Source organism: Drosophila pseudoobscura, chromosome 2, assembly GCF_009870125.1.
Source record: "Drosophila pseudoobscura strain MV-25-SWS-2005 chromosome 2, UCI_Dpse_MV25, whole genome shotgun sequence".
Classification (NCBI taxonomy): Eukaryota; Metazoa; Arthropoda; class Insecta; order Diptera; family Drosophilidae; genus Drosophila; species Drosophila pseudoobscura.
Genome location: NC_046679.1, coordinates 10,285,308 through 10,301,522, shown reverse-complemented (window position 1 = coordinate 10,301,522; position 16,215 = coordinate 10,285,308). Strand labels below are relative to the sequence as shown.

Here is a 16,215-nt window from a genome sequence, read left to right as displayed (position 1 = left end):
ATTTAATACATATGTATGTATTTGTCATAAATTAAAATTAATTCAAATCATGCTAGAAAAATAATTGTTTCCCAACGTACATATATTAAGAAAACCTTATTCGGGAAATTTGAAAATACTTTTAAATAAGTAAAATAAAATGTAATTACAATTAAATATTTTTAAACAAGTGTACATATGTACATAGAATTTTAAAAAATAATTTATTTAATCAACGAAAACTGAAAAAAGTGTTGAACATATTAAAAGGACTTCAATTATAGACATTTGTCAAAAACAAAGAATAAAAATAAAATCGAACAAAATAAATGAATAAACTTATCATGTTATAAAAACATAATCCACAGAAATTTCGCTGAAATATGATTGATCAATGAAGCACATGAATAAATTACAATAAAATCGAATTTAAGCGAAAACATGAATTAATTAAAGAACATTGATTAAAACAATACAACAGAAAAAACCCAATTAAATACCAAAACAATGAATCGATGAATGAATTAAGTGATTGATATGTAACGCAATATAAATAAATAACTATAGCTGAATAAACAAAAGTTTTTTGAATAAATTTAATTTAAAAACTTCGTAAAAAGTGAATTTTTTAGTTCACAGATATCCCAATCAGTCCCAAGCGATTGACAAACGCTTGAATAGATCTCACTGATTGCCCAACAAAGTGCAAAACTAATTTTCCATTCAGTGACTCCATTATATCGGAAAGAAACACCCAAACACTTCAACACACCTTGTGGATGTAATTCTAACAAAAGAAGAGCCTGAACAAATACGAATACAAACGCAGCTGTTGACCCGGAGGTGAGCATCGTCATCTCTGAATACGAGAGCTGGCTTGATTGAAATTTACTCAGGACCTGCACCCAAATATATATTCCCCAGTTTCGAGAGGAACTCGTTTTCTAAATTGCTCAATATTTTCGGATACCGCAGAGTTTAATTAAAAAATGTTGAAGCCCCTCGTTGTCACCTGCTCGTGCTCGTTTGCGGCCTTCACTCTGGGAGGGGAAACACGAAAACTAAAATGGAATTGGCACCCAATAATATGGTCCTCTTTGGGATTGGTTGGCTGATTGGATGGCGCAGCTAGTTCTATAAATTCGATGGGGGGCAATTCGATATTTGTATTGCCTGCTGCTCTACTGTTTTCCTCTGTAGTGCCGAATTATATCTAAATCAACTTTCACACCTGAGCTGGCAATTCAATTATTTTTCCAATTAGTCAGCGTCAACAAGAGGAAGAGGCCATGCCCTACTCTTCTTAAAAAGTCCTGTTCCCATTCACATGCGTAGCATACTTTTAAGGGCACTTTAAGTACTACAGAAAACCATCTTAAGCAAGTACATCCGCTGAACAACGTCAAAACATAATTAATTGGAAGTATCAAGCACAAAAATGCGGGCCGAAGCCAATAAGCCAGCCTGGTATTAGCTTCAACATGATGTTCCATTTATTTGACTCCTGACCTCGGAATGGGGCTCTTACGTGGCTGCTTCTGTTTCAGAGGCAGAACCCCATTCAAAACGTGTCGCTGGCATAATGAGTGAAATATTAGCTCGGCTCCCGATAGCCATTTCTCAGACATCTTTAAATCGTCGCATGTGCCGGGACCTATTATGGGCCAAGGGACATTTGTGTGGGTGCGAAAAGTTTCCCATTTGGAAAAGTTTGGCGCACATGCAATCAGTTTTCGCTTCAGTCCGAGTACTCGACGCAGTCCGAGCAAATGGAAAAAGTTTGGGGCCCACAATTGTATTGATTGCCAGCGATCTGTATAGATTTATCTGGAGATGCTTACGAAGTATTAATAGAGCAAAGTGGCCGTAGTCGTAGTCGAGTGGTTGGGGGTGGTGTAGTGGAGACTATCATCTGCCCGACAGCCACCTGTCGCCGCACCGTTTCGTAGCCGGGTCGGGCCGATTCAATTTAAATTCATTCCTGAGTCTAATGACTTTTAATGTTGTTTGCTTCACAGGCGAGTGCACAATTTGGCCCTGTCGTCGCCTGCTTATCAGCCATGTGCCACCGCAGCAGGGGACGCGCAAACAACACCGCCGCCAGACAGCATTAATAACGCATTGACACAAGACGACGGATTTCGGGGCTCCCGTTGGAGTTGGAGCTGGAATTGCCGCACCCGCAATTAATTGAGGACTGCTAGCATGTTGCAAGGCGTCAGCGCCATCACCCATGACAGCAACGATGATGGCCTCAATCAATCATTCATGGCTCATGTGTCGCCTGGCGCTAGTCTTGCCCCCAATCAGAGCCCGTCCTCCATGCTGCAGAATGACAAATTCCTAACACATGTCGCCCATCTGCTCAACATAACGACCGAGAATCTTTCGAATCTGCTCAGTTCAGACAAAGGCACCAATGGCAGTGCCGTGGCCGCCGACTCGTCGGCCGACGACTCCCTGGCCCTGCTCACCGTGCTCACCGTCTGCTACGCCCTCATATTCGTGGCCGGAGTCCTGGGCAACCTGATCACCTGCATCGTGATCGCTCGGAATAACTTCATGCACACAGCCACCAACTTCTACTTGTTCAACCTGGCGGTGTCCGACCTGATTCTGCTGGTCTCAGGTGAGCGAGGTCAACCGAGGCACACTCTGCGTATACGTAACGTTAAATTCTGCCATTTCCCCCAGGTATTCCGCAGGAGCTGTACAATCTGTGGTACCCGGACATGTACCCGTTCACCGACGTCATGTGCATTATGGAAAGCGTGCTCTCAGAGATGGCTGCCAATGCCACAGTCCTCACCATTACCGCGTTCACCGTGGAGCGATACATCGCTATCTGTCATCCGTTTCGGTAAGCTTCGACCCCGACAATGATAGCCAGATGCCAATTACATTCTCTTAATCATTCAAACACCATTCATTAACTTTATTTCATTAACAAAGTGTATAAAGTATAAATAGAACAGAACATAAAGAGATCAATACGAGATATGGCCCCAATGAAAGCCATGGATACGATGCGATAAGGTTTAATGAAAGTGATAGGCATAATAATTATAATTATTTATTGTCAAACTGACAAGTTATGAAAGGACAATAAAGGCCTTACATTGAATGTCAGCTCCGTTGATTAATATGAACTAATATCGACAATCAGTGATTCGGAATATTTGTTGGTGTGTATCAACGGTGTTTTTTTGTGAACGCCAACATGAAAATAGCGACCACGTCCGTACCAGAAATATTAAATCTGCGTTTTTCTACGAAATTTGAAGCTTTTTTGAGTGTCATTTCGGGGAAATGTGCCTTCAACTAAGAGTCACTTTGAAAATGTACACATATAAATAAATACGAGTACAGTCACTTGGGAGCTTTGTGCAAGCTGACGGACATGAAAAGTTGTCAAGGAATTCCTGGAGTCGGTTCCAGAGGTCGGTGGTCAAGCAGGCTGGAGCTGCTTTCCTTTGAGTGTCTCGAGGTTTTGAGTTCATTCCTTCATAAACATTTACATTCAATTCACTTTAATATTGGCCATAAAATGTGGCATCCTAATCTTTACATTCACTCCATCATTTTCAGGCAGCACACCATGTCGAAGCTGTCTCGCGCCATTAAGTTTATATTTGCCATTTGGCTGGCGGCCTTCCTGCTGGCCCTGCCCCAGGCCATGCAGTTCTCCGTGGTCTACCAGAACAACGGATACTCCTGCACGGTGGGTGGAGGCACACTCAAGTTCACACCATTTCGGGCGTAACTGACTTTACATCTCCCTTCCCCAGATGGAGAACGACTTCTATGCCCACGTGTTTGCCGTGTCCGGCTTCATCTTCTTCTGCGGACCCATGACGGCCATCTGCGTGCTGTACGTCCTCATCGGCGTGAAGCTGAAGCGGAGTCGCCTGCTGCAGTCGCTTCCGAGACGGGCCTACGACGCCAACCGTGGACTCAACGCTCAGGGACGAGTCATCAGAATGTTGGGTAGGTGAGTTGGTAGGCGTTGAGATGGGGGCTTGATTGAGGCCGGGGCGTTCCACCCACCGCCTGTCAAAACTTTTTGCCGAAAGTCTTAAATTGAAATTCACTGTCAACATATTTGCGTTGGCGACATCAAACAAGAGATTCGTCATACCCCACTCCTGCCCCATGTCCCACTCTCTTGCACAGCTCTTTTCATTTAGCACATGGCCTGTACTCGTGCGAGTCGTGCGAGTTGAATGTGCCCCATGGCTGGTGGGTGGTGGGATGGGAGAACTTTGCGGTGTCGTTAATTTTTCGAATGCATCAAGTGCGTCTTCAAAGCCATTAAACGGCTATCAGCTGACTGTGCACAGCTCGGAGGCAGGTGGCATCTCAAAGTAATCAGCTGGGGACACATCAAGGGAGTCGTGAGGGTCGTGAAGCGTGGCAATACATCTCTCTGGGGCCCAGGCTAGGCATTTGCCAAATAATTCACGGGGTAAATACTCGTACTTACTAAATGAGACGTACGCACCTCGCCAGAAACCATTCTGTGGTTCATTTTATTAGAAATGTACATACATGTATTTTTTGAAGTGCCATCGTGAACATGTCCAAAGTTCAAAGAAAAATATCTAAGCAAAAAAAACATACTACAGCCATAGAAAAAATGGCCTCGAACGCCGAATAGTTGGATTTAAATGTTTGCATTATATTGCACCGTGGAAAAAAATATTTAAAAAAATATCCACTTAAAATAAATATTTTCATATTGATATTAAGTGGGTATATTTCCTACAAATTTGATGTATTTATTTATTTTAAAGTGTTTGATATTTTGATTAAATAGGATCGGTAAAAAAATTACTTTTTGGGTAAATGTATCTAAATCTAGAGAAATTTATATTAACAATTTACGTTCCGGCTAACGATGTACAAATCATTTTAAGTCTTTCGAATCCCTGATTTGTAGACTTGAAAAGCCAACCTTTCCTTAATTGTATATGTATTATATTTAAAGCAATTTAAAACAATTTAGTCGAATTGGGGTCCAGGTACAATCGATCGATAAACGTGAAGAAATTCAACAAGATAAAGGCTTTCTTTTAATTCAATTATGTTGAAACAAATTAATTGAATTACTTTTCCTTGGAGCTCGCTTGTACAATTTCGGTCACAGTTTGGGGCAGGCCTTGAAGGCCTCCGAATAAGCTCCTATTAGCCCCTCATGTTGGGGATGTGATTGAAGCCACGAGCTTGTCTATGGTTCTGGTAATTAGTGTCATTTTACCAAGTGTCCTGGCAGGACAAGTTCATCCCAAAACCAACCTCAACCTCTGGGTAGTCCATGTACATAAACATTTTTTGAATGATTGCCCGAACGATGGGATTACCTGGGATACAGGGATACAGTCCTTGTTGTGCCTTTTGTTTCCCCAACATTCCCAGCAGTCGCTGGGAGGACACTGTTCAGAGAAAGTCACTTTATAGTCGACTACTTGGCAATGAAAGAGTATTTAATATGTTATTTGTCCTTGCCCCTATTTGCAGTAGCTGTAGCCGTCGCCTTCTTCCTCTGCTGGGCTCCCTTCCACGCACAGCGTCTGATGGCCGTGTACGGCCTGTCGCTGATTAACATTGGGATCAACCGGGACGCCTTTAACGATTACTTCCGCATACTTGATTACACATCCGGAGTGCTCTATTTTCTGTCCACCTGCATTAATCCGCTGCTGTACAACATCATGAGCCACAAGTTTCGGGAGGCTTTCAAGGTAAGTGCCGCGGTCCGCCGCTCCCTTAATTGGCCCTGAAATGCGACCGGTTTCCCGCCAATCCGCAGATCACGCTGACGCGCCAGTTCGCCCTGGCCAGGAACCATCACAACCAGCAGAGCCAGCACCACCAGCACAACTACAGTGCTCTGCTGAGGCAGAACGGATCGATGCGGCTGCAGCCGGCCAGCTGCAACAACAACGCCCTGGAGCCGTACGGCTCCTACCGAGTGGTGCAGTTCCGATGCCGGGACGCCAGCCACCAGCTGTCGCTGCAGGACAGCATTCGAACCACCACCACGACAACGACGATTAACAGCAGCAGCATGGGCGGAGGCGGCGGCGGCGGCACCAGCAACGGACCCGGCAGACGCATCCGCAAGCAGGACTTCTACGGCGCCGGCACAGGCAGTGCTGTGCCCCACCGCATGCTGGCGGCCCAGGTCTCTCAGCTGTCCTCGCTGGGCGACGCCAACTCCCTGCTAGAGACCGAGGTGGTGGATGTGGGTCGGCACTACGCCTCGGTGCGGGCAAAGCGCGCTTTAATGGCTACCAAGAGCGGGGCGATGCTCGTGACGCCCTCGCCCTCGGAGCAGCCAGAGAACAGCCAGCCGGCCACACGCCTCAAGCTATCGCGGGTCATAAGCCGTCGCGACGAAGCTGTGGCAGCGGCCACGGCTGCCACGGCTCCCTACAGTGGCAGCCACAGCCACAGCCTCCCCGACCCAGAGACCCTCCAGGCCGGAACGCCGCGCGAGTCGCGCAAGTTTCCCTGGCGAAAGCGGAGACAGAAGCGGGACGACGCGCACTCCTCCCAGTGAAGGGCGCAGGCAGAGATGGCCGTGGCTATGCTTAGTTAGGCATTGTTTAGTTAGCACAATAAACTTTCTGATCTGTGGACGAGTCGAGCCGCTTGTGAAAAACTTTGTCCGGCTGGAAAAAGGGCTCGAATCGTGGGCTTTGGCTTTGGCGATTTGCATGCAAATTTCATTTTGCCAATTGGCCATAAAAATAAAATCTACGACGGCGATGGAGAAGATGGCGACGCCTGCGGTGGCGATGGCGGCTTCGAGTGGGCCAGACGATTTATGTGGGGCATAAGCCCAGTTAATGAGGCATCGAAGTGACGTGACAAACTTTCTTGCCCCCGCCACAGACAGAGCCTCATAGCCCGTCGTCGCCGCATCTACCGCATCCTACAGTAGTGCAGTCATAAATTAAGTGTTAAGTGTTAAGTGCTGAGCTACGAGTAAATAACACGAATAAAAAATAAATAAAGAAAATGTTGCCAACGTTACAGCAAAAACCCCTCCACTTCTTTGCACAATGCGTGCCAAAAACATTCAGCTCATCTGCATCTTGAGTTCATCCTCTCGAGACACGAAAGGACAAGGAAGAACGCTATTGTGGAGCACTAAGAGTAGCGACTAAGGGATACCCGCTACCCGATCGACTTGGACTTCCACCAGCATCTTAAAATATTCAATCACTTCAAGAAACCCCCTTTGACCCTCTACTAAATTTTGTAGGAAACGAGTTGGCAGCCTGCGGAGCGCCTCTTTCATAAATCTACAAGAAAAGTGTATACCCCTGAACCAAACGCCTGGTGCGTGTAAGTAAGAGCTTCTCACCTGTGCTCGCGCTACTCGAACAGGAATTCCAGGCACTCTGTCCCCGCCTTGCCCCGCCATTGTTCCTGGGAATTGGCAGGCATTTTGCCAGCGACTTCTAAAGGCATCCTCGCCATGCATCTGCATCTGCCAGCTAAGCCATTTCAGTCTGCACTTGGCCAAGTGGCCGAGAGAGACCCATTACTCAAGGAGGCTTTCGGGGAAGCTCTGTATTAAAATTGAAATGGATGTGAGTGCAGTACAGTGCCAGGAAAGGGCTTGTAATCCGGGCGTATTGGCACGTGTTGGATACTCCTACCAGGGCTAGAATCAGTAAATAAATCAAGTTCAATCTTAAATAAACGGGAATTATGGCTTCTGCTCTTTGGGCATTATTATTAATGATTTTTCGAAAGCAGTGGATCCAGATTCACGAAAAAGTTATTGGGAAATTTGATCATGGAAAGGCAAACGACAGATCTGTTAATGTGTGACTTTATGCATACTTACCCCTCGAATACAAATTAGCTTCTTTGAATAGATTCTCATACGCCCTGTTGCCGGGGAAGGAGCCTGGTGATGTGCTGCCAATAAAATACAATGGAGCGCCATCCTCGTCCATCATCGTGGAGTACAGGGCTTTTGAAAGGAGCAAAAGGAACTTCCAAAAATGGACAAGAGCGGTTCTTTCATCAATAAATTGTGTGGCCTGCCGCCTAGTCAATCATAATCTGACACAATAAAGATATTAATCAGAGCCATAAATTTACTCACGGTCTAGACAAGCAGTTTAACGGCCAACAGCTCCTCGCACAAAGCTCCCTGTCAGAGACGAAGACGAAGAGTTCTCTGATTCGCATTTTTTTCACCCTTCAAACAGGGCTTTAATAAGCTGCTGGAGTCGGAGACCTCAACAGTCCGCATATTGTCCCGGTCATTACGCACAGACATTTCAGATTACTCTTCCAGTTTATGAGCGACAAACTTTCACTTTCCAAAGCGGCAGATTCATTTGTTGTTCTGTCAGAGGGAACAACAAATAACCATGACTCAGAGTGGCAGGCAGACTGTCTATAAGCCGGTCATGTCCATGTCCAGATTTTAAAGCCAAGCACCCTCACATGCATGCCGCATGCCGCATGCCGCCCGGTCATTCTGCACGGGTCCTTGTCTGCACCTAACGAGCCAGCAAAGAGCTGGACAAAGTTCCCCCAGCTCTCATGGTGCCCATCATCGTGTTAGCACAAGGGCCCTCCAGAGTCCCCTCTTACCTCTTACCTCCAACCCATTGTTATCAATGCCAAACGGATCAACTTATGCCGTAGGCGAGCAAATTAGAATCTGGCCAAAACGTCTCAACTAGCCTTCAATTAAATATGCACACTGTGGTCGAAAAAGAAATCAACAGATTTCTCCGGCCCGATGCGGTTGGTCGAGTCCTCAAGTAAAGCTGTGCAAACAGGACTTCAGGCTGTACATATATGTACGTTCATCTATATATAGCGTAAGGCCCTAGTCCTGGTCCTTGGAAAAATATTTTGCTGAACCCAATTGTTCCTTTGTTGTCATTGTTGTTGTCACGAGGTCAACTCTTGCTGTGGCTCTTGCTCTCCTTCTGGCGATGGCGAATAAATATTATTTTTGATTTGTGGGAGTTCTGGTTTCGGCTTAGCCAGATTTCGGTGGGATAAGTGTGGCTCTCCAGGAATTTCGGAAATACGCATTGATATTTTCGAATCAGGCGATTTAATTAAATATTAATTGCATGCCAAAAGGGAAAATGCGGTATCCTTGATGTGGCAAGTGCGCAATAAAAATGGTAAACATCGAAAGGCTCACAGCCTCTGGCCCTGGCCCTGGTCCTGGCCCTCGTCCTGGCCACAGAACAATACTGCAAATTAAAATGAAAGGCGGAATGTTGAAATCCGAGCAGCAGCCAACAGCTGGCACTGGCAGCCAGCATTTGACAACAAATTAGACGGGTGTCCTGCCCTCCGACCCCACCCGGTCACAGTTCAACAAACGAAAAGTGCTTGCTTTATGGCCTCGATGTGGATGTACTCGACGCACTTGAGGAAAGGGCTTCCAGAACCGGCGGCACCCGCCTGCGGCTGCGGCTGCGACTGCGGGTGAGGGTGCGGGTGCGGGTGACGGTGGGCGGGGAAACAAAACAAAAGTCGAAATCCCCGAAAAGCAGACAACTCGAGATTAGCTGCAGCTCAGTCGGAGTCCAGGCCACAAGTCGAGGGCCAAAAATAGCTCGGAATACTGGGCTCAATTGCAGCCAGCGAAACAATAAAGTGTCTTAGCCCGGACCTTGGACACGGAGCATTGAGCATTGGGCATTGAGCAGAGACCCAGACCCAGACTCAGTCCCAGACTCAGTCCCAGACTTGAGGTCTGTCTATGTTTTTGTTTGCCCTTACCAGTCGGTTCCTCGGCCCCAGCAATTGCCCTTAAAGCGCACCAATTTAAGGATTCGACAGAAGTGTTCCTAGAACGAGAGCTTAATCGTGTTGCCCTTGGATGTGTGTGCTTTTTGCCCTGCGGAACGTGTCCGGGCTAATTTGTTTGGGATTTACCGTCATCATCGTCCGTGCGGCTCATTCAGCTAGAGTTTCAGTTGACGTCAGTGGAGCCGAAACTAGTACTGAGTCGACTTCCACAATTGAAATTAAGCCAATTTGCATAGATTTCATTAATTGAGGCGCCACTCGTGCAAGAGAACGGCAGCCTCTCAGCGCCAGTTGAGAATCCTGCTCAACTCGGAGACAAAAGTAAAGTTTATTAATTAGCATTCGCCTGGGAACCAGCCAAAGTGTCCTTTTCGTCGGACGGCAGCTGAAGAGCCAGCCACTCCCATCTGGCAAGTCAACAAGATGCTTTAGGTGAAAATGTTCTTGTGGGCGTATTGAATATTTAATTGCAACGCTTTTCACTCTGGTACTTTTTGTAGTTATCCGATTGCACTTCCGATTGAAATTCGGTTTTATTTCAATTGAATTAACTGCATTTTAATTGTCACTATAAATGGAATAACGTACCTCAAAAGGTACAAATTGCATTTCACTAATTTAAAAGTGAGCAATGGATTTCATTTAATTAATTATTCCAATTATTTGTGTTGACCAAAAATCAGCCTGTCAGCTGCGTTTAAAAAGTTTCAGACCTTAGGGGAATGCCCCACCAAAATATTGTCCAGTTTGTAATTAGTGAATAGTTGAGGTTGTTGGGGCATGCCACTATAATTGTCATGCATCAAGGATTTCCATGCCACCAGGCAAAGGAAAAAAAACTTTTAATTGATTTATTGCAAAAGTGTTGTAAAAACAAGTCGATCACTAGATTGCACTAAAAAGTTCTGCATGAGATTATTATAATCGTTTATATTACAATGGAATTGTAGCTCGTCCTCCGGCTGCTTTTCGCCATTAAAAGAAACAAATTATTTCCACAGACTCAGAGAATAAGTAGACAAACATCAGATCGATTAATGGGAAAACTTATAAATGAACTATAACCAGTGCCCTTTCATTCAAGGGCGTTGGCTCTGAAATAAGAATGGAAATAGGGGAAAATGAAGCGAATGAGTTATTTCTTTGATATCCCATCTTATTTTTCGCATTGCTCATTTCATTGAAAAATCCTAAGAACCTCCAAAAGTAATAAAAATGTACTTGTTGTGGTTTTCAGAAATTGCAGCTAAAATTCCACCAATAGAAACAAAAGGCTGAATACTTCACACATGTATAAGTAGATCTTCTTATTCTTGTCTTGTTCTTTTCCCCATTTAACAACTATTTTCCATTGTCAACAACAGCGACATTTGGTCGACGCTTTTGAAGGAGTGCACATGCAATAAAAATCGAGTAAAAGGAAACGCCACTCTTAAATGTTCTTTGTTACTTTTCTAAGAAAAGTACCATCCAAGACTGTACGAATCTGATATGCTGTAAAAAACTGACATTTAGGCAAAATAAACTGAAAGTTCAATAAAATTTATTGCATCTAAAACCGTACTTTGTTTGCAATATATTTATTTATTTGAAAACGCCCTAGCAGACCTTTTCTTGCGTTCTTTTTTTTCCAATCCAACAGCACATAATTGATTTAATTTATTTAATCAATTAGTATAATCCTGACCATAAGAACACCAATGTTTCTAGGTGTGGCGTATCTTTTCATTTGTTACAGTCGCCGCAAATGTTTTGACCTTCCACAAAATGTTTGCATCATATATTTAATGATGTTTAATTACTTAATGGAGTATTTACATACTTAAATGCATACTTCAGATTACAGTATGGATACCACACTCTAATAGATCATCAATGTTTCTTGATAAACTCATAGGTAATGAACAAAGCAGGATTCTCAGAACCAGAGCAGAAAACCGACAGAACAACAACAGCATTCCATGGAACTCGACTTTTTGCGCCAAACCGCTTTCAGCCAGCATCGTGGCCCCAGGCTTCTCCCACAAACTCTGACAGATTGACAGTTAAAAATGGCAGTGAAATATATATTAAAATCCAACTGAATTGGCATTTAGTTTTCCTTAGAATGAAAATAATAGTCCTATGTTTTCCCTCCTTCCTTGTTTTCTTAAAGCTTGGATAGTCGCAACGTCGAAGTTTTTCCCAGTATAATGTGGGTAACAGTGAACTACAATAAATACAATTTTCTATTTAATTTCGAAGGCATGTACTATCCTTATCCTAAGCCACGACAATATGGGGTGAAATATCATTTTGGATATCCAAGTTTTAAACATTTTTCTTCTACCATGCTTTTTGGAAGCATGCGATTTCGCAGGACTTACCAAAACTGGCACATTCATGGGACCATCAGAATAATAAATAAATATAAGAAATTATTAAATATAAAGTGAATTGCTCTGACGATGGCACTTATTCCAACATCCATTATGTGTGCTTGAGTGGTACATTTTTGTGTTATTTTTTTTTCATTTTAATGAATCTTGCTATTGGCCACGTCCACACATCCACATGTGGGAGCAGCGAAGAGCTTCCTCTACGTCGATGCTCAACTGGAGATGATTTCGAGTCACGTTCTCATGAATCCCAGTATGAATATATTACATTCCACTTTTGGTGCATGACCATACAGAACCATTATCTAGGAATGCTTTCATTTCCAGTTCGAAGTGAATTCCTACAATGAGCAAATTGCAGTCGAAATGAATTCAATTACAGTATAAACTAAAGCATATCGTTGTACGGATTAAATGGCAAACAACTGCTGGAGAAACAAAAGAATTGCAACTATTTCGGAAGGAGTTGAAAGCCTCGTTAGGAAGGACCTGTGTGTCTGCATTTAGCGGGACATGTTGCCAACATCCGTTCCACAACAAATCACACAAAGGAGCCGAGCCGAGCCGAGGCGAGCCGCACACGCGACCGGTGCACAGCTGGTGGTACCGTGGGGCCTTCATGTGGGGCCTGGCATGGGGCATAGGAGCCGTTGCCAGCGTCTGGCACGTAGCTTTCGGTCTGCTGGAGCAACACGCGTCCACATGGCAGAGGCAATCGTTACACTGCTTGGCTGAGGCGATGTCTGACGCTTTAAGCGGCATTAAATCGTTGATTTCTTCCAGCCTGGCATGTGGTCCACATTTCCATTGCGGATCCCGCCTAGACTTGGCCTAATTGAAATGGCTTACTGGCGTATTGAGGACATTTTCTTACGTTCAGATTAGACAAACGCCCCTAAAGACTGTGAATGAGAGGACAGCTCCAGACAATAAGTACACGCTCATTTGTTATGCTGATGAGAAAATCAGCAGACAAGTGCACTGCAACACAAACACAAACACCAAAGGTACAGGACAACAAAGGAGCCCGACCTGGCGTACAAATGATCTGCAAATCTAGTCAAATTCATCACGAATCACGCATTCCTTGGTCACGAAATCTGGCTGACTGACAGACAGGAGCCATAATATTTAGAGTGATTTTCACTGCTGACACAGCAGCCAGATATGCAAACTAGCCACAAGCCAAGAGGCTGGGGAGCCCATACATCAAGTGACCTTTCGTCAAGACACGCCTTGACCGCGTCCGAGTCGGATGGACTCCGTCGCGCCGGTCCTCGTCCAGGCCACAAATCAAGTGCAGGCTACAAAAAGCCAACTGACGAACAAACATCGGTCTGGACACATAAATAGCACGCCCACATTTAAAACACTCAATGCATAAATCAATGCTAAATAAACAATGGGGCGGGTCACGGACCGGAATAGTGGAGCAGGAGTGGGGCAGAGGGCAAAAACGTGTGCGCCCCCAGGCAGGCTACACTTTTCCTGTTTGTGTTTCTGCCTCACTCATCATTATGTAACATTTTGCAGGACAGTCGGGGCAATAATGAGAATTTTTAAAGACAAAAGGCGCCAATACATTGTGACCTCGCACAATCAAGGCAACGAACTGAATTAAATGGGAATGAAAACAGCAATAAGTCAACAGTAAATCAATTGGGGCACATTTTAACGCGATTTCCGACTGATTTATGCGCAAAGAAGCGAGTCGAGTCCGAACACCATCACCATCCACAGCACAATTACTGTGCCATCCGATAACTGAAGAATCTCGCTGGCATCTATATATGTATACGGCACTTCACCGCCTTGTCTGTCTATTTTGGTTCAGACAGTACAGCCAGCAGCCTTGCAGCATATGAAAGCCAAATTGGATAAGATAGGATTACAGCTTAATATAATCTCCACGGCATAACCGACCATTAAACGGCTTTAGCAGAGGACGGTTTCCCAGGACCTTCAACAGAATTGCATAAATGCAAGCGAAACAATAACAATTGTATCCAAATGATTACACCCTTTTTTTATCCACTGGGCTTTATTATCTCTGGAATTATCCCAAAAACTCTCAAGTCTCAGCATTGCTACGTCGATAAAAATACTTTTACTAGCGGGGTGATTCTTTATATGATATATAATCTAAGATAGTTTTATATAATAATTACATATGTAGACTGTACAGTGAAATTGTTATTCTTTTTTAAGAACTAATTAAAACCTACTTCAGAGTAATGGTAAGGAGCCGTACTCGAGCTGAGACATCCTTTACAGATTATTAGCAAATCTGCAATGAACATAAAATGGGTTTCTTCTGCAGCTGGCACGGTGCAAGCCACCAAGTTAATTGCAAGTTTCAGAGCGTACCGAGAGGAAACGACCACAAAACCACCTCTTCCGTCTTTAAAATACAACTTGGCGCCAGCATGTGGTATGGTGGCAGGTTCCTCTTTAGCTCCTCCACCACTTTGGCAGACGCACAGCGGTGCAGGAAAGCGGCGAGATTTAATTGTTTCTTGGTCTGGGCTGCTGTTCGTATATCGTTTGTCGTCTGTCTCCTGTCGTCTGGCCCGGAGTGCTACCAAAGACACAACCCGGGCAAACAATGCATCATTTGTGCCTGGCACAATGCATGTAAATTAAGCGGCTAAGTAAGCGTAACGAGACGCGAGAAGCCCCACGTGCTCCTGCCACAGACAGCGCACCGGCACGACCTGACGCCAGGACAATGCGAATGGGGTCGCAGATGTGCGCTGAACGTGTCGCTAGTTCCTTCCTCTCCCATTCCAGGCCCCAAATTAATCAGCCTGAGGATGAGGCCATGTGTATTCTCGAAAATGTATCCCTTCAGGGCCCTAATTAGCAGACAACTAGATGCAATTACTCAGGTGAGAATACAACAATTATACATATGATTAAAAGGTATATTAAATTACATTTACAATAATATCTTCTATCTGCAGTAAGCCGTAAGCCGTCTATAGCTATAATTTATAAATATAAATTGTTGGTATTTATCTTGAATAAGTTTGTCAACAAATATTGATATCCCATCAGCAAGAGCGCTTCACAAGTCCAATCTTGTTGCGGTAGGTCAGATTTTTGCAATATTTCAGCAGGCACAGCCACAGCCCGGCCTCAAAAGTTGGGGCACAACGTTAATGGCCAAAATCTATGCCAACGCTATTTGTCTTATCGCCATCCAAGCAACTCCTATGGCTCCGGCTTTGGCAGCCACTCAATTTGCATAATTTTGTGTTAATTGAAAAAGTTTTGCCGTCCAGCGAATTTATTGCCCAGAAGAACAGAACTCCCATCTGCTGGCGGGGAGCTGCAAACTGCTTAAAATAAGAACTGAGAGTGATGTGATTAATAATATAATTGAAACACTGGGGTGGGGAGAGCCTAGGCCGGCTATTTAGGCTAAGCATGGCCAAAGGCAGCCAAGGAGACACGCGCCCGCATCGAGGACTCGCCATCAAAGTTATGGCTCTGCTCTGACTTTGGCAACAGTTCGAGCAGAAGTGTCTCTGTGCGTGAGTCTGTGGCTGGGGCTGTGGCTGTGCATGTTTCTAGGCCGCAGAGTGGGTGGCCACGTGTTGGGGGCCATGTCATACTGTGGTTTTGTATTTCATGGCAACAACAGTAGCTACAACAGCTACAGAAGCAGGACTGAAACAGCAACAAATTGCTTACACTTACACTTTTTGGGCCGCACATTTTATTTAATTTGATGATTTCATTAAACAAATTGCCCAGCGACCGGGTGCTCCTTCCTCCTCTTCTTTCAGTCTACTTCTTAATTTTAACTCTGGCGTCTTATACCAGTATGTGTGGCCCTCGAATTTTATGCTTGTAGGAGCTCGGGCCTCCGACTGGCGGCTGTCTCGGAGCAGGACAGCTCTGACAAAGAAATAATTAAAATTAGTCAAAGCTAATGGAGGAGCCACATCGGGAGCAACTACTCGTACAACTGATTGCAGCTAATGTCGAGTGACCTTCATCTTCATCAGGCCCGCGCCTGTCCACGCATACCCACATAGCACCGTGG

General features: G+C 44.7%; 1 protein-coding gene across 2 annotated transcripts; it reads left to right on the top strand.

Annotated features, from left to right (window-relative positions):
* The first annotated feature begins 271 nt into the window (after positions 1–271).
* On the top strand, positions 272–7,018 carry PK2-R1 (Pyrokinin 2 receptor 1). Of its 2 annotated transcripts, XM_001358357.3 has the most exons (7): positions 272–822; positions 1,998–2,608; positions 2,674–2,839; positions 3,568–3,700; positions 3,768–3,966; positions 5,497–5,720; positions 5,789–7,018. In XM_001358357.3, exons 2-7 carry the CDS (start codon positions 2,185–2,187, stop codon positions 6,539–6,541), a joined length of 1,899 nt encoding a protein of 632 aa, XP_001358394.2. In that variant the 5' UTR covers positions 272–822; positions 1,998–2,184; the 3' UTR covers positions 6,542–7,018. The 2 variants fall into 2 exon arrangements, with proteins under 2 accessions (XP_001358394.2, XP_015037123.1); XM_015181637.2 differs by lacking the exon at positions 5,789–7,018 and having other exon boundaries at positions 3,768–3,970; positions 5,497–5,703.
* Positions 7,019–16,215: the final 9,197 nt, after the last annotated feature.

Bases quoted from the DNA above. Each gene is read 5' to 3' on its own strand.
- PK2-R1 (XM_001358357.3), top strand. From the start codon at position 2,185: ATGTTGCAAGGCGTCAGCGCCATCACCCATGACAGCAACGATGATGGC. The intron at 3,967-5,496 runs GTAGGTGAGTTG...CCCTATTTGCAG, and splicing joins ACGAGTCATCAGAATGTTGG to TAGCTGTAGCCGTCGCCTTC. The intron at 5,721-5,788 runs GTAAGTGCCGCG...GCCAATCCGCAG, and splicing joins AGTTTCGGGAGGCTTTCAAG to ATCACGCTGACGCGCCAGTT.